This window comes from Ictidomys tridecemlineatus, chromosome 2, assembly GCF_052094955.1.
Source record: "Ictidomys tridecemlineatus isolate mIctTri1 chromosome 2, mIctTri1.hap1, whole genome shotgun sequence".
NCBI classification, from domain to species: Eukaryota; Metazoa; Chordata; class Mammalia; order Rodentia; family Sciuridae; genus Ictidomys; species Ictidomys tridecemlineatus.
In genome coordinates this window covers 90,506,331-90,524,671 of record NC_135478.1, presented here as the reverse complement: position 1 = coordinate 90,524,671, position 18,341 = coordinate 90,506,331, and the positions used below count along the sequence as shown (strand labels likewise).

The window sequence follows — 18,341 nt, the reverse complement described above, 5'->3', positions numbered from 1 at the left end:
GGAGCCAGAGGGCCCCCACCCAGAGCTCGCCCATGGGCCCTACAGTGCCTTACCCTCTCCAGGAGCTGCGCTGAGGCGGGCCAGTCCATCCACCCTAGGGCCAGACCCAGCTTCAAGTGCTGCAGGCCCCACACACCTCCCTCGCCCATGCCTGCCTGCAGATGGATCCATCCTCCTTCCAGAGCCTCCGACTCCCCTTGCACACACTGGGACTAAATATGCCAACCTGCCTCATGTGGTTGTCAGGAAGCTTCAAGGTGCATGGCACACAGTTGGTGCATACTATGCTACTCACGTTATTATCATGTATGTCTGGCTTGTCTAGGAGACAGGGAGTACTCCAAGCCCAGGATCAAGGCCATACTAAACCTATATACCCAGATTAGGCCATATTAAACCTATATAGAGAGTGCAGTACACCAAAGGCACCTAATGATTATTGAATGAATTAGAAGACTAGGCAGTGGGAGGGAAGGAAGAGTTATTGGGGCAAAGAGGTGCTTTTTTAACTAGAGTTCTGTGGTCATCAAACAACAGGAGGATTGCAAGCATTTACTGAGTGTCTGCTGATTGCAAGCATTTACTGAGTGTCTGCTGTATGCCCAGCATTTGCTGAACACGGGGAGCATAGCTGGGAACCCACAGACACAGGAGTGGACCCGGCCCTCAGAAGCTTGCTTTCTGGTGGCAGAAGTAGCCAGATGATCACTCAGATAAGCTGCAGTCGCAAACTCGGGCGTGTTAGGGGGCTGGAACTTGGGAGCGGAGGAGCAGACAGGCGGGGACCAGTGGACGAGGGCCACCCCCCCACAAAGCTACTTCTCCAGGGCTCACTGTGGGACACCCGCCTCTCTGGGTACCCGGCTATTAGCACAGACACAGGACCAGCCAAGGGCCCCAAGTCCCCAAGACTGTGAGGAGCTTTCCAGAAGGCCTGTGCACTCTCTCGCCCCCTCCCCACAGCCTGGGGACGCAGAGGTCACTCAGAGCCCAGTGCTGACTCCATGTGCCTCTGATTTCCCAACTCTCCTCCCCAGAATCGGAGGGGCGGTGGGGGACGTCCCCGCTGTCACGGAGCTGCAGAATGAGCAGCCTTAACTGATGGAGATGTACCATACAAACAGCCCCTTCAGGGGCTCTAATTCATTTTCGAGACATTTAAGAATAACAAAATGTTTTAATGGTTTCTTAGGGGAATTAGGAAGACATATTTTTGTTCTCATTAAATTTTATCCTCAGACACAAGAACCAAATGTCAGATGCGTTTTTGGTGCTCTGAGCTTCCCCGCCCGCTGCCCCCCACCGCAGCGCCCGGCCCCCTCCATAAAAATCCCACCCTGGAAAAGGAGCCGGGCGCACACTCCTGTTTTTATACGTCTTGACAGGCGAATTATTTGTCGAAATGCTCCCCCTCCCCCAAGCCGCACACAAGTCCTGATTCAACATTTTTGTTTTGAATGACTGCTGCCAGCACAAATCTTTGGCAGAGCCTGTGATAGAGCCTGATTGCTCAGCAAGTATTTTGATAAGTGTGCAGCCTGTATGTCTGTAATTACGAAAGAAAACCGTAAATCTTTTGGATATTGTTCACACAGATGTGGCGTGAAGTGAGAAAAAAAGCAGTAAAACGTGTTAAAAGCATAATTAATGTCATTGTTGTGGAGGAAGATTTGATTTAAACCCCTCTGACTTCTGTATTGGTGACGCTTGATTTCTTTATCGTGTGCACGGAGTCACTAGGTAGCGACCCACGCTTCAGAGAGCTGACTTGTTAACTGAGTGATTAGTTAAAAGGGAAGGAAAAAGAAAAGGAGGAAACAAAACAGGGGACGCGCGGGCGACAGGCAGGCAGACACACCCCGCACACCGGGAGAGGGGCACAGAGGTGAGTGGCCCACGGTGCTTTCTTCTGCTTTTCTCTGGTTTTAAAAAATCTGATTTAGGACTTTGTGACTCCTGGCAGGTGCTTCTTGCCCTGCTCCCTCCTTCAGGGGCAAGGCTGGTCTGCAGAGTGGTTAAGGCTCAGGCTGAGCATAGGAACGCCTGGGTGGGACTTGGAGCTTGGTGTTTTGAGCTGTGTGACTTTGGCCAGAGGCCTTAACCTCTTTGAGCTCTGGTTCCCGTGTCTTTAGAAGAGGGGAGAGAGTAAAAACTACTCATTCATCCACATTGGATTCTGAGCAAAAACATTTAGCAGGGTTGAACAATCCGCAGCCCATTGATATCAGGGTCTAAGAATTATGAGCATCTGCCATTTCGTCAACTGTCAAGGTCGCTGGGTGTGCAGTGTAGATGACAGTATTTGTAGAAAAGGAAAGTGCTGTACAGTGTTTGGGGGTGTAAAATTTTCTCCCCAGTTTCAAAAGCAGCCCAGGCACACTGTCACCCTCAGAAGATATATGAAAATTGAAGGAGGGAAAATAATCTCCTGGAAAAGCAATTTGTTGGGTTTCTTTCTCCCTGATCTTTTTCCCGTGTACCTTTCAAAATGGTCACTGATCCTCCTTGTATCCTTTATATCCTGCATCCTTGACGCAGCATGAACAACTGTATTTCCCTGTGAGATTACGGATCCTGAAGAACTTTGGTTTATGGTGTCTAACGGTCTCTCGTGGGGCTATTAAAATTTACTGAGCCCCTCCCCAGTGCTAGGCTTTTGGGGAGCTCACAAGGGCGTAGTTTATTGGTACTGTACTGTTGTAGTTCTGAGGTTGAGGACAAAAACTTGGAAAGGAAAATCTGTTGTAGTCATGAGCAAATCCAGGTAGTCAGAAAGAATTCAATTGTTCTTTCCCCTTGCTGATTTACATTGTGTTCCTTTATTGACTAGCCCACTAGGTATCTTTTCCTCTGCTATGAACCAAATATTTATTCTTTTGTAAATTGCTTGTTTGTATATTGTTAGTCCACTTTTCTTTCCGATTTTGTTTTCTTATTGATTTATAGACACTCTTTGTATATTAGGGGTATTAACCTTTGTGCTGGTATACCTTTCACATCTTCTTCCCTAGTCCTGAATACCTTTTGTTTTTTAACTTTGTTTATAATGTCTATTGTATATAGTATGTAACAGGCATTCAAGAAGGATTTACAGAAGGTAGGAAATCTTACCAAACCTTTCCGTTATGGCTTCTGTGTCCTATTTTTAAAAACCTTTTCACCTCAAAGTTAGAGGTATTTGGGTACTTTTTATCTTAATATTTTCAAAAGATTAAGTTTGAGCCATCTAAAATTATTTGTATAAAAAATAGGGAGGGAGGTTAAGTGCTGAGTTTCGTTTTTGTCCCAAATTACTAATTCTAGCACCATCTAGTGGAGAGGTCGCCTTCACAGCCAGCGGAAATAGAGATTTTAGTATAATTAGAAACTCTGGTCCCTGCTGCCTGACCCCCCACACACACACACACTCAGCCTCTGCTCAGTCCTGTCGGGGTCACGGAGACACCTAAGGGTAACATAAAGAGTTTTAATGCATAAAAAATGAAAATCTTAATGATGTCAGGTTTGCCTAAAGGTGGCAGTTAACTTTGGAGGGCAGTGCCCATGCTTTCAGCTGACGGAAGCACCCTCCCTCACAGCCCTGCCAAAGCTGGCTTGCGCTGGTGGCTCAGGGTTAGAAAGTGGAGTCCGTGGAGTCCGTGGAAGCAGCCACTTTGGTGCTGGCGCAGCAGGGGCTGGGCAAAGACTGTTCCCTGTCAGAGGGAGGACCAGCCCTCGCCTGCTGCAACCTCTGAGCCACTGGGGAAACTCAGGCTGCCCGCCTGGGGACTCAGGGCTAACAAGGACAGTGTGGCCCGAAGGTAGAGGACCAGGACCCACAGCAGGAAACGAGCTCCAAGGAGGGGTGGCGCGCCTCAGAGAGGGGGCCTTTGAACTTGGCTTCAAGACTGAGGCGCCGTCCTTCAGGGGCACTTCAAGGGTGCTCTGTGGGGCAGGCAGCTTGCTCCACCCTGCAGACACAAGCTCTGATCCCACATACCCTGGAGGTGGCTCCCCCATCCTGCCCGTGCACCGTGCCACCCAGAGGGTCTCAGTGGAGACGTGTGGGGTCTCAATCTAGGCTCCAGGACTGCCAGAGCCAGGGCTAGTTTAAGATCAAGGGTAGCCAGGCCTGGTGGCCACGCCTGTGATCCTGGCAACTCTGGAAGCTGAGGCAGGAGGATTGCAAGTTCGAGGCCAGACTGAACAACTTGGTGAGACCCTATTTTAAAAATAAAAAGGGTTGGGGGTGTAGCCTAGGGGCAAAGCACCCCTGGGTTCCATCCTGGCACCTAAATAAATAGACAAAATCAAAAGAGGTTGGACAAGAAAGCTGCAGGGGATCTGAGCTCTGCAAACAGTGAAGAGCGGTCACAGGGCCTCTGCCACCTGAGGCCTGGGAGGGTCTAGGCTGGGAGGGGGCCTAGCTGGAGTGCCGTGAGCGGCCCGAGGAAGAGCGATATGGCCCTTCACTCGCCAGGGACCCCTGTGCTCCTGGCCTAGGACTCCAGAGCCAGACTGGACCACTTTTGCTGAGGGGAAGCAAAGAGCTCCAGACGGGGGGTTGGGGGCAGAGGAAGGAGAGCAGGACGCTAGACTGATGGCCCTCTCCACAGAGCCAGGCCAGTCCCTGCTTGGCCACGTGGCTTCTTCCCACGAGTCGCACTTGACCTTCCCAAGCCCGATTCCTCACACAGGTAAGACCTTCCGCAGTTACAGGACCAGGGAACAGGGCCAGGGCGCCCTGTGAACCCAGCACCTCTGTGCAGTTCATTCAGCAAGTGCCAAGCACCTGCTGGTCTCCAGACATTCCGCTCAGCCAGGGGCACAAGGAGGAGACGAGTCCCTGGTCCCTGCTGCTCAGTGTGGGGCTCCATTTTTATTGTAATGTGAGTGGGCTTGAGTCCCAGCTCTGCTGGCCCCTGGCGCCATCTCTCTGAGCCTCTTCTTTCTCCTCTGGAAGAGTCAAGAGCTCCCAGTGCCCAGGTGGAGTTTTTGAGGGAGGAGGGGGGAGCTTCCCGCAGGGGAGGCTCAGTGGACAGTGACCAGAGCTCGCTGTTGGTGGAGGTGTTACTGTGACCTCCAGAACACCCAGTACCAAAAGAAAGCCCCTCTTCCACAGCCCCTCTGTCCCTGCCCAGACCAGGAGATCCCCAGGCAGGAAGAAGGGTATGGCAGGTGCATGGCTCACAGCTGCGCATAGGGCTCTGCACCCCATCTGCTACTGAAAAGTTAAGACTATAGGATCAAAGTTAGTCTCGCTGCCACCGTCAGTAGCCTGAGCCTGCCACCCACGCAGGCGCCAGAGCACAAGCCCAGATGGGAGCAGGCTTCTGTCTGAGATATTTTGGAGGGACACACGCATACTTCTGCATATATGTGTTTCTAAGCAGCCTCTCGGACAGCCTTCGGCTCCAGCTTTCCTAAAAAAGCTCCGAATGCCACTTTCCTTCAGATGGACAGAGTGGGAGGGTTGAGCTGCTCTCCCCGCACCCCAGCTCCCCCTCTGTGGGGTTCTGGAGGACTCTGACAGCTTCCGATAGTGGCGGCCCAGAACGATGGTGAGGCTTGTGGTCTCTACAAAGCCAGTGAGACCTGAAAATATGTGTCCTCGAGGGGTCAGATCCAATGCAGCCACAACGAATAAGTCATTTTCTTAGGCAGTTAGTGCATAAAGGAGGGCTGTGAGACAAAGGTCCTACACTTACCACAGTGTCCCTGCCCGGTGCCACAGGACTCGCCTGCTGCCTGGTCTATTTCCACTCGTCAGGGGCCTGGTAATATTCGGACACTGGGTCGGGGTGCCATGGGTCAGGGTTTTATAAACCCAGCTAGGACGTGTCCCTGGCAGCTGGGGCGGCTCTGCACAGCTGGCTGGAAGGCTTCTGGAGGACATACTGAGCAGGGCCAGACACTAGAGGGAGACGTGGGCCACTGTGGAAGTCAGAAGCTGGACGGCTCCAGCTTTTCACCTAACATCAAAGGATACCCGGGCAAAGGCTGCGACTCTGAACACACTGCAGGCTGCAGGCCATGATGGGTGTCACCTTTCTGCCCTGCAGGGAAGGCTTCTGCCTGCCTGCCGCTGGGTACTGGAGCATCAGCAGCAAGCCAGGACACCCGCAGGTCTCCCCCTCAGCCCAGGAACGGCAGCTGCCCGCCCCAGGGCCTAACTGGACTGTAACAGCATTGCTTTCCCTCTTTGGTTTTTAGTTTTGTGGTCTTTTCTTGTTGTTGGGTTATTTGGGTTTCTGTGCTGCTCAGCTGGCCTTGAACTTGGGGTTCAAACACTCTTCCTGCCTCAGCCTCCGAGTAGCTGGGGCCACAGACACCCACCACCATACCCAGCTTTACGTGTGTTCACCTATATGGCTGAAATGCCTATTTATGACAGGGAATCCCAATTTTCTGCTTATAATCAGGAAACAAACCACAGGCAGGGTATTCCTTATCCAAAATGCTCGGGGCCACAGTGTTGGGATTTCCAATTTCTTCAAGTTTTGAAATAGCCGCACACATATAATGAGAGTATAGGGATGGGACCCGGGTCAGAAGACAAGGTCCATTTGTGTTCCATGTACTCCTTACACACGTGGCCTGAATTTCCTGTGATGTTTTTAGTGATTTTTATGCAGGGCACTATTTTCCTGGGGTAGAATTTGCCAGTGGGGCAACGTGTCAGTGCTGGAAAGCTGACGGAGACGTCAAACTTCAGGTTCTGGATTTTCAGATTGGGGTGCTCAACCGGCAGTACTTTAAAATAGGCCTTAAGGTTTTAAGTCACGTCACAGGAGGACAAAAGTCACACAGGGCCCCCTGGGGGATCACAGATGTGTGGAAGTGGTGGGCACTGGCTGGGGGGGCCCGGCTTCCGATCTAGCACTACCTTTGTCTTCTGACCAAGGAACTCTGAGCAAGTGGCTTTCCTCTCCTGGGCCTCAGTTTTCTCAACTGGAAAACAGGGGTGATGGCATCTCCTGTGGCTGTTTGAATGAACAGTGAGATACACGCAGAGCGCCTGGCTCCTCTTGGGGAGGACTAGGCCATGTTCTTCGGAGCCTCTGGCTCAAGAGAGTGGGTGGGTGTCCTATGTGCCCCATGCCCCGCCTGCTCCAGGGTGGATGGTTGCTGCAGTTTTGGGGGTGAAAACCAGAAACTCGAGCTTGACCCCAACCACCTGCACCCAGACCAGGCACAGAGAGGGGAGGGGACACTGGGTCAGGACTCCCCTGGGTATCACCAGCCTCCCTCAGCCCCATGTCCTTATCCACAAAAGTGGTCAGTGGTCATGAGGACCAGTGCATTTGTGCCCTGGGGAGATGGGCAGGCGGCAGCCCCTATCCTCAGCCTGATCTTCCTGTGCCTAGAGCAGTTTCCTTACTCCTTCACAGCCAGATGGCTGCCTTTAGACAGGCCTTTTCCACCACATGGCCAGCCCACCCTCCGCCTTGGCAGGGGGTCTCTGCCTTGGCCTTACGTGTCCACCTTCCCCTCCAGAAGGTCAGCCACAGACAGGCTGTGACACTGTGGCAGTGGGATTTCCTCTCATTTGCTACTCTCTGTTCCAGGCTGGACATGGGTCATGAGGTGATAAAGGGTGGTGCAGGGCCAGGCTCACTCATGGTCCAGCACCTGGCAAGGCCAGTGACCCTGGCATCCTGGCCATCACAGCAAGGCCTTCTCTCTCTCTCTCTCTCTCTCTCTCTCTCTCTCTCTCTCTCACCTTTCCCACCTCTTGTAAGGACATGAGTCGTGAAAGGACTAGGGGCTACTCTAACAACCTCATCTTAACATGATCATATCCTCCAAGGTCACGTTTACAAGTACCAGCAGGAAGGTCTTCAACCTATCTTTCTGGGGGACAAAATCCAAGCCGTGACCTGAAGGAAGTCCTCACTCAAGTCAAACCTACTTCCTTCTTGCTGTACCTATTTTCATCTCCATCCATGAGCCAAGCTTGTTCCCTAAGAGGAGGCAGCAGGTCCTGGACTCTGACCCACTTGCTTTTACCTTCTCTTCAGTGCCGAGGAACTGAGCTGTCACCGAGTCGGGTCTCTGCTTTGAAAAGTGCATAGCAATGACAACACCTTCTTATCCGGATGTTTTCTGCTTGTTACTTTCCAGCACATGAGAGCAGGGTTCCCAGACTTGACTTGGTCGTGCAGTGACTCATTTCTTCTGGGAGGAACCCACGGGGCCCTGAGCCGTCCCTGAGCTGCCCGGCGGGGAGCTGGGTTGGAGAGCAACACTCTTAGCATGCAGACAGCTGGAGCGTTCCGCCAAAGCCTGCGGCAGAAGGCTCCTGCCAGGGCGGCTGGCAAACCCTGGGCTCCCCAAGTGCTTTATCAGTATTATCCAGTGCTTCAGCTAAACGTCATTGGCTGCTCTTATGGACACAAATTGAAAGAGAGAAAGGGAAAAAAGTCCTTAAGCTGAAGGGAGAGATTTCCCAGAGACCCCCACAGCCTTGGGTCTGGGGGCAGCTTGTTTTCCTCCAAGTATTCCCCTTCCCTCAGGCACACACTGGTCCTTCACATAGCAGGTGCCCAATGAGTATGGACTGTCCCAAAAGGGGATAAATGATGGAATCAGTGCCAGAGGGTCTCAGGGGTTTCCACAGAGGGCGTCTGTGGGAGGCGCAGTAATATAATATCCCTCTTGAAAACACCACCTCCTACCCTTAAAGCCCTGGGTGCACTTCACGCTTCATGCAAGAGAGGGTTAGAAGCAGGTAAGGGTCGGGGATGGCTCCTCTGGCTTTCATGATGAGGGGAGTGGCCACAAGATGACAACACTGTTGATCTCTAGACACCAGGAGAGGCAAGGAACGGATCCTCCTGGACCTGTGAGCAAGAGTCCTGTTGATGCTTGACTTTCAGCCCAATGAGACCCATTCTGAACTTCTAACTTCCAGACTGAGATAATGAATGTGTGTTGTTTTAAGCCACAGAGGTTGTGGTCGTTTGTTACGGCTGCTGTAGAGAGCTAGTAGTCCAATGCAGTCATGGAGTCATTTTTATTGAGCACCTACTAGGTATCAGGCATGGTTTCTCCAGTTGTCAAACATTTCCCAAGTGCCTGCTGTGTGTCAGGGAAGGTTCAGGGCTGCGGAGATCGAAGAGCAAATGAGAGGAGATCCCACTGCCACAGTGTCACAGCCTGGTGACAGCACAAACTCCTCTCAGATCTGGAATCCAGAAGCCCCAAATCCAAGTGGGGTGGGCAGGCCCCCAGGCTGGCTGTCCCCCCCCTCCCGCCTCAGGCGGCCCCCACAGCCTCCTGGTCGTTGGCCTCTGGCTGCATTGTTTCTGCCTCCATCTTCACCGGGCCTCTCTCTGGGCCTCAGTGGGTCCCTCTGCTTTTGAGGACATCTGTCATTGAATCAGGGCCCACTCTGCTTCCGTATGAGCCAGTCTTGACCGCATCTCCACTGCAAAGACCCTGTCTGCACACAAGGTCACATTCTCAGTTTCCAGATGAGCACAGACTGGGGACGTTTGAGCCCAGTCCCCACAGCCACCAGCGCTTCCTGCCTAGCTCCTGACCTGAGCCACCATGGAGCTGCTCCCTGGACCCCTGCAGCCGCCTCTTGCCTGGCACCCTCAGGGTCAGTCCTGTCCCCAGCCCTGTTACCCTGGAGGGCCCTTGGGACCTACCTGCCCACCCGTCCCCTGGTCTCACCCAGCTACACTTGGGCCACCAGGACTCAGGATTGTACCCTGAGAAGCCACAGCCTTCAGCGCAGGCTCCCTCCAGCCACCAGCCGTCCGCACGAGCCGCGCCCTCACCTGTGCTCTTCAGTTCGCGGGCCTGGTGCACAGGGAGGAAGGTGACCTGGGATATGTGGGGTGGAAGGGTCCTCTCGGGTCTATAAAGCACACTTGTGAAGGAGCCTGTCACCCCTGGGAGGCCGCTGCGCAAGGGCAGGTCTCCTCCCCTCAGGTACAAGTCGCTCAGCAAGCCCCTGCCCACCTTCGGTTCCCAGTTTTCTGTCCCCAGCCCCTCCACAGGGGGAGGACCTGCCTGTTCCCCTTTACAGACAGGCTTCAGGCGGGAAGCAGTAGCATGGATTGATGTCACCACTAGAACTCAACCTTCGCCCCCTACCCCTCCCCTTATTTCCCAGGGTTGCTTTGGCCACCTGAAGGTTCACGGTGTTCACACCTCTTGGGCAGAGCCTGGCCACGAAGGTGTTTGACCATCACCCCGCTGAACAGGATTGGCTGGTGTAGAGGCGCTTGCTCGCAGGGCGAGCCGCTGTCCAGTGGCCCAGTGCTGAGTGCGAGCCTCAGACATATTTGCATAGGAATTCGGATGGGGGAGCCCAGTGAGGTCAGCACGTTGTCCAAGGCCACATAGCAAGCCAGCAGCAGGGCCAAGGACGGCGCTTGGCCCCACACTCGGGTCTACAGAAGGAAGTCAGGGCCCTGCCCGCCCTGCCCAGAGGCCACCTGACCTTCAGCGAAGAGTCCACAGTCCTGGGTTCGAACCCCACCTCTGCCTAAGCTGGGTGACTTTGGGCACCTGATACTTCTTTTCTTTATTTACCTTTATTTCCTTGTCTGGGAAATGGGGACAATAGCGGCACATACTTTACTGTGCTGTTTGGGGTGAAGGAGAAAGCACAGGCGTGCCCTGGCACAGAGCCTGGAGTAGCCATGGTTATAGTACAGGAGGAGCTGTTCCAAGTCCCTTGGCCACATGCTACCTGGTGACACAGCATAGTACCCCTGCCTCAGAGCAGGTCATTACCATCTCCCCAAAGAGTTTTGTACCAAATATGTAAATATGTGATTCGATTGCCACTCCCATGTATATCCGTGTGCTGTGCACAGCCTTCCCAACTGTATGCAGCCTACTCTGAGAGTTAGGCTGTTAACATTGCCATGACTTCCTGCCTTTGCCGAGTCTGTGCCTGCCACCAGGACATCCTTCCTACTGAGAGTCTAACCTCTGGAGACCCACAGTGAAGTCCTTCCCTGCCTCCCCTTCCTTCTGTAAGTCGCTCTGACTGGCATAGACACAGATGAAACCCAGGGCCTAGTGTCTTTGCCTTATTCTTTGGGCCTCTGGGGACCCTCTGGCAGCTTCCAGGGGGTCTCCCAAGGCCCATTGCTGAGATCTGGTCAGCCCCCTCCTCCCAAAGCTGCTGTCCTGTACTCTCTCCCTCCCAAATACCCAGCAGCTTCTAATTCTGTCCTGCAAATCTGTTGTTAGCAGGAGCCAAGATACAAAGCCAGGCGGTGCCCAGCAGGGCTGGGTGAGCGAGCCCCCTGGGCCTCACTGAGGTCTGCCCTTTGCTGACCGCTGATGAGAGCGAGAGCTGGGTTGACCGCTGTGCAGGACTCTGACCACTGAATGCCCACAGTGACCTTGGTGGATGCTGCTTGGGACTCTATTTTACAGACAGGAAAACTGAGTCTTCGGGGGTGAAATGTTGTAAGCATTCGTTCCTCCTTCCCTTTACCCAGTTCTTAGATACCCTTGTCAAATCACCGAGCTCCTGTGTGGCTCAGGGTTCCTCGTGTGGTGTGGAGAAGCCAGCTCTGGAAACTCTGGTGCACAGGAAAGGGACTTGTTAGGTGGGGCCCCCGGCTCACACAGGGCCAGAGCAGCGAATAACCGGGTGAAGGGGTCCAGATTCCCAGGGCAGTGTTCAATTGGCAGCCTGAAGCAGGTGACCCTCCTTGGGGGAAGGTGGAGCACCTTGATTGACAGCCCCACTAGAAGCTGAGAACGCATCACAGGCACACCAGCCCACCAGGCAGAGATAAGAAGGTCTGACAGGCAAACCCCAAGGATCCCAGCCTGCCCCCCGGAAGACTTGAGTGACACAGACCAACCCTGAGACTCCACTGAGGCCCAAAATGCTTCACGGGTTCCCCAGGAGCTCTGATGAGTCCTGCTGGGGGCTAGCCAGCCTGAGTCCCAGCCTTGACCCCTGTGCCTCAGTTTCTCCATCTGTAAAAGGGGACTGCAATGTCCTCATACTGCCATAGTGATGATGGAGTGTACAGGGCTGTGGTCATTAGGATTCATTTGAAGCTGGACTTTGGCCACAGCATCTCATGCCACCCACCCGGCCACAGGGAGCCAGGAGTAGAGGAAGAGGCCAAAGGCTCGCCTCTCCCTGCACCACCCCCATTCCCAGCTGCGTCCTGGGCTGCAGGAGATGAATTGAGCTGACTGCTCCCTCCCCGGGGTGGTTTTCTAAGCTGAGATCTTTGGGTCCAGAGTGGAATGAGTTCAAATCAAGATAATTGAATTCTGGGTTTCCTGGGCACATTTCCTGTGCCAACACTGAGGCCAGTGCCTGGTGCCCGGTCTCCACAGAGCACAGCTGGCTCCCAGCCCGCCCTGAGCCCGCAGGCCAGCAGCGGTCAGCCAGCTCCGCTCTGTAACAGCCCTCAGGGGCAGCCTCCTCGAGGAAAGAGAGGCTTGGAGAGTCCCTGGCCACCTAGAGAGACACGGCCAGCTGGAGACGGCACTGACAACCACCCTCTGGTGACACCCTCCCTCGGGTCTCACTCTCTCCTCAGTGTGTCTGGATCTGCCCAGGGGTACCTCCAGGCAAACAGACGCTGCACAGTGTCCCCCACAGGTGGAGAAATGGGCTCAGGTCCTCATGGGACTCGACCCAGAGCCGAACTTCAGATCCTGGAGCTTAACCAGCGCATTCACCACTGCCCCAGCAAGCGAAGGCGGGAGGGCAGAGCCCCGAAGCCCCCAGAGCCCGTGTGGAGGCCTGGCCTCTTCTGCTAGCCTCTGGAGGCCACCAAAGCCAGCCACCAGTACGCAGGTCCCACGTCCTCAGGGTGGAACAGAACCTGGGTCTAACCCTGGAGAGGAGGTGGCGGCCAATGTCCTCATTCCCAGAGGAATCGTCTGGCCTGGCCACTGGAGAACTTCCCCCATCCTTGGGCCCAGAGCCAGTCTACAGAGGCCGCCAGATCTGCTCCCTCAGTGTTTACCTAACTTCCCTGACCCTGGCGAGTGCTGTCGCCTTTTTCTTCCTTTCTCAAAATCCAGGACACAATAGGAAGCGATTCCTTGAACTTATTAAAAAATCCAGACTTGTAAATTAATTTGTTCGTGTTGTACAAAGGCGGTGCAGATGGACTCATTAGCATGCACACAACAAATAATTATAGATGAATTTTTAGCTGGCCTGCCTAATGCGCTTGCTGGGTTAATTATGTCAATGTATAATTACATCAGCCCTGGGAGACATAATGGCATACCCTGCTGAGCGGGCGCTGCCTAATGACAGGGCGTGGGGGCTGCTGACAGAGGAAAGCCAACGTGGTGCGCCCTTGCACCTGCTCACCACGGCACAAACGCCCATTGTCCAGCCTCCCTCCACCTAAACAAACAGGCAGTAGGAGAAAATGAGAGGCCACCTTGTTTCAGCCAGACCTGAAGGCCTCCGTGCAGGCATGGCCTCCTGTCGTCTCCTGTAAAAATGTATTGGATAGGACTGTGTATCAGGTTGCATCCTAGGTACTACAGACCAGTGGGGGGTAGAGCAAGGACCAGTGTAGCCCTCGCCTCCCCTGTGAAGTTTGCAGCCCAGTGCATGTTAATTGGATAGACTTGCAAATATACTTAGACAGCACTGGGCTCTACCACGGAGAGCTGCAGGCAGTTGGGGAGCACATGTGGGAAGACTGACTGGTCCAGGAGGGCTCCCTGGAAGAGGTGGCATTTGAGTCGTAATATGTCTTCAGGGGTGAAATGTTGTGAGCAGGTTGCTGGTAAGGAAATAGCCCCAAGGCTGAGGGTAAGCATGAGGTTGTCTGAGCTGACAGGGTATCCGGCACCATGTTGATCATTTTGCCTGATCCTCATGACAACCCCAGGAGGTTGCCACTTTTATGGTGAAGCACAGAGAGGTAGAGTTGCTTGCCAAGATCACATAGCCATCCCAAGAAGCAAGTATGGATTAGACCAGGTCCAGGCACATCTGGCTCCAAAGTCTGTCCTCTCACCAGAGAACATCAGCCGAGCAGATGCTGGCAGGGGGTGCTGGGAGAGGAACCAAGAAGAGAGGGCTCCAGAGAACTCGAAAGAACTGGACTAGATCCTGGGCCCCAGGACCTGGGCTTAGAGGCCCTGGCTGTCCTGGGCCCCATGAGTGTGCCTATTGCTGGGGACATTTTGTGCCCACCCCAGGACAGAAAGTCTCCGTGGCCTCAGCAAGAGACAGTCCAGCGTCACCTCCACCCTTTAGCGAGCACCCTGGCTTCTCTGGGCCTCAGTTCCCTCCTCTGTGAAGACGAGTTGACTCCAAGCCAGCCTCCAGAGGGTGCTCTGGGGACCACGGCCCCCATGCCTGCGGCTGGACTATGTAGTCTGCAGGGTGCCACCAACCTCAGGAGTCATTCCATGGCCACTGGTACCTGCCCTGGGGGCGCGGTTGGGAATGTCCTGGAGGACATGGGCTGGGCTCTGGGGTGAAAGGAAAAGGAAACTCTCCACAGGTGAAGGGGAGGTGGAGGGAAGCTAGCCAGGCAGAAGCCCGCAGCCTCCTCAGCTGGGAGCCGTCGAGAAGCTGGGAGATTCTCATCCGGGTGTGCGTGCTGTTCCCGGGATGGCCGCTAATGCATCCCCGGTGCACGTGGCCGAGTCCAGTGAGGAGCCACAGCCATGGGGCCGCAAGAATGTCTCCAGGAGGGTAGAGCCAGGAGAAGCTGGAGGGCCTCAGGCCATGTGGCAGGGGTCAGAGAGGTGGAGAGGCCGGCTGGACACACTCTCAACCTCCCCAGAGCCACACACAGTGACACTGTGGCATCACTGATCCAAACAATGCAGAGACAATATGACTGTGGTTGTTCCCAGCAGGCAGGACATGCTCACCGGGGAGTGGGCAGGCACACCTGCCAGGGGCCTGGAGAAGCCTGTCATGTAAAGGGCGTTCACTTGGCTCTCCCTGGCCACCCAGAGTGTGACTACAGTGGCTCCTGTGGATGGTCCCCACCCAGCTCTCTGTAGAAGGCCCTCCCAGGCCTTCTACACAGCCTCAGCCTAGGCATCCCACCTCGACCTCTTCCCTGTCTCTGCAGACCCTGTGCCTACATTGGAGGTGGCGCGTAGCCTGGACGACAGACTGCAGCCCCCCAGTTTGGACCCCAGCAGGCAGCCCCGGCGGGACCTCCACGCTTCTTGGAAGAGGCACCCCGAGCTCCTTGGCCCCAAAGGTACTGCTAAGGCCTTCCTGGGTCCCGTAACACCATGGGCTGCAGCAGGGGCTGGTGGGCTTGGGACTGGGCTTCATCGTGTGGACGGCAGGTGGGTGGAGATGGCACTTCTGCTGAAGCAGACGGACCTGGGTCTTGGGCCTCAGTCTACTGAAGGTTGTAGGCTTGTGCCACGCTGCCCCTCGGGGATTCAGATGGCAGAGATCCCGCCACCTTACACATGTGATGTCCTGTTGGTGATGTTGACCATCTGCCAACAGGCAGGGGAAGAAAGTGGAGGTCACACAGGTGTCGGGGTGTGACTCTGGACAGCAGGCCCCCCTTCCACCCTCCCATTGGCCAGAACCTCTGTGGTCACACCCAGCTGCAGAGGAGGCTGGGAAGTGTAGTCAGGCTGTGTGTCCAGGAATCCGGGGGCAGGTGTGGAGGCCACTGCGCCTGGATGAGCCATAGCCTTAATTCTTCCTGAGCAGCAAGGGGCCCACGCACCTCAGGAGGCTGAGGCAGGAGGAATGCAAGACCCTGCCTCAAAACGAACAATGCAAAGGGCTGGGATGCAACTCAGGGGCCGAGCAGCCCTAGTTCTGGTCCTGGTACTCCAGTACCAAGAGCAAAACCAAAAACTTGCTGAGTCCTCGACAGGTTTCGGGCAGCATCCTATTTTCCTTTCTGCCTCTGAGCCCCCAGCCTAGAGCTTCTGCCCACAGCACTTCCAGGCTGGCCTCTGCTGCCCAAGCAGGGAGCGTGTGGTGCCTTGACCCTGGAGGCTCGGGGCTTGTTGAGAATGAGGGAGCCAGCCGTGGGGGTCAGAGCGAGACTGGAAGCCACCTTGGACCATGAGGGTCAGAGCAGAGGCTGGGAGTGGGACTGGCTCCTCCCTCAGAAAGGCAGAGGGGTGCTGGCCTCCAGTGTGCAGGCGCAGGTTGCTGGGAAGGAAATAGCCCCAAGGCTAGGCCGGGCATGCCACTGTCCCTGGCCCACTATCAGGGAGCCCTGGCCTCCAGCACAAAGCACCTGAAGGTGTGAGCAGGCGTTCACCAAGGAGGAAGCAAGGGGAGCAGAGGACCTCATGTTGGCCAGGCCAGCTCCACAAGGTCACAGGGCAGCGGACCCTGAGCAGCAGCTCCTAGTGTGGATTGGGACAGCTGCGCTTCACTACAGGCTGGGCCGCGCTGCGACCCCATATATTTACTCCATGTGGTGTTTCCTTGAAGAGACCACTCTGTGCCCAAGGGACGCACTCAGGAGGGATACTGGCCATAGGCTTTGTAATGGTGCAAAACCAGAGTGGGGCAAGTGTCTGGTAGCCAGAGACCAGCCACACGGCAGGATGCTGGGCAGCACTAATGGGCCCTCAGGGCTGCAGGAGCGCCTTGACGCCCTTCTTATAAAAGCCACGACTGCGGCAGGGCTGACAGTAGAGCCTCTCGGTGCACACACCGCAGTAGAGTTGTTGAAAGTGAGAACATGAGTTAAACAGACTTACCACATGACCCTGCAGTTCTACTCTAAGGGATGTACGCTAAAAAAAATCAAAAAGAGGTGCTTTGGCAAAAATGAGGACACACATATACATAGCAACACAGTAGCCAGAAGTGGGACCAACACACAGACGGATAAACTGGCATAGTCACAGAGTGGAATGCCTTCTGTGGAAGTGGCCCTCCTTGGACAGTTTTGTGGCAGTCACACTGAAAGGAACTGTATCAGTCTGTCTTGTGTTACTCTAATGAAATACCTCAGGCTGGGAACTTTATAAAGAAAAGAGGTTTATTTTGGCTCATGATTCTGAATCAAAGTCAAGGAGCTACATCTGGTGATGGCCTCCTTGATGGTAGGCCCAAGGCAGTGCCAAGCATCATGTGGCAGAGACAGGGAGCACACACATGTGCTCTTTCCCTTTTCCCATGAAGCCACAGTGTTCAGTCATAGGGGCTGCACTCTGTGACCCTGTCTAATCCTCATCACCCTCTTAATACCTCCTATCTGAGCCCTTGGGGGTTCAATTCACGCCATAGAAGGAGTGAAGTGCCGGGTGAACTCAGCGTCTAAGAAATCAAATGCAGAAGGTCAGCTGATGTGTGTTTCCATGATGGGAAATGTCCAGAGGGCGTGTCTCCACAGCCAGTGTGGCAGGGTGGAGCCAGGAGCTGGCAGCAGGATGGAGGGCCGTTTAGCTGACCAGGCCTCCCTGGGTTGAGGGTGTGTGATACTGTGGATGTGCTAAAGCTCCCGTTGGAATGGTGCGCGTGTGCATCTGGGTTTACCACAGTTGAAAAAAACTAATGAGGAGGAGGAGGTGTGAGTGGGCGAGGGCGAGCCTGGGTGCCATCCAAGGCACGGCCCACCAGATCGCGGCAGGCATGGGCAGAGCCTCCCCAGAGCCCAGGTTTGGGAGCTGGGCACACGCGCTGTGGTCGGTGGGTCCAGGCTGTGGGAACCCCTGCCTCACACTGCTCTCTTGGCAACGGCTGTGTCTCCCTTTCTCCCTGCAGAGCAGAAAGAGGGGACGTCCCCAGCCGCGCCCACGCTGACCGAGGGGAGCCGCCTGCCCGGCATCGCTGGGAAAGCCCTCCTGACAGAAGCCTTGCTGCAGAGAAATGAGGCCGAGAAACAGAAGTGAGGGCCGAAGGACAGCTGGGCTCCCTGGGCTGGCAGGGAACAGGGAGGTGCCCACCCCAGGGAGTGCAGGTGACAGGGTGGGGGCTCAGACCCCAGGAGGCCTGAGTCTGATCTGAGCCTCGCCACAGGGGCTCGGTGGCAGCCCTGGGGAGTTTATGGCACTCGCCAGAGCCTCGGTTTTACCATCTGAAAAGTGGTGCATTAGCGTCTCCAGAGAAACAGAAATAGCTGGATTTTTCTTTAATGGAGTGTGTTTTGAGGACTCAGCTCCTGCAGTTGCAGGGCTGGCAAGTCTGAGATGAGCAGAGCAGGTGGCTGGCAGGACCCCAGCCACAGAGGTACTGCCATCTTGAGGCAGAACCCTTTCTTTCTCAGTTCACTCTTAAGGTTCAATAGAGCCAGACTTGGTGGAGCAAGACTCTCAGCTCAGCTATTCAGGGGGATCTCCTGAGCTGTGAGAGCAGCCTGGGCAATGGAGCAAGACCCTGTCTACAAAAAACAACAAACAAACAAACAACGGGAAAAAAAAAAAAACACCTTCAA

At 54.8% G+C, this 18,341-nt stretch overlaps 1 protein-coding gene across 14 annotated transcripts in view; it reads left to right on the top strand.

Annotated features, from left to right (window-relative positions):
- Cux2 (cut like homeobox 2) overlaps nt 1-18,341 on the top strand; it is a 230,097-nt gene that overhangs the window by 182,417 nt on the left and 29,339 nt on the right. For all 14 annotated transcript variants that reach the window (XM_078039148.1, XM_078039141.1, XM_078039140.1 and 11 more), the window contains 2 exons: nt 15,042-15,176; nt 17,672-17,795. In XM_078039148.1, the coding sequence (XP_077895274.1) occupies nt 15,042-15,176; nt 17,672-17,795 (259 nt within the window). The remainder of the gene's footprint in view (nt 1-15,041; nt 15,177-17,671; nt 17,796-18,341) is intronic.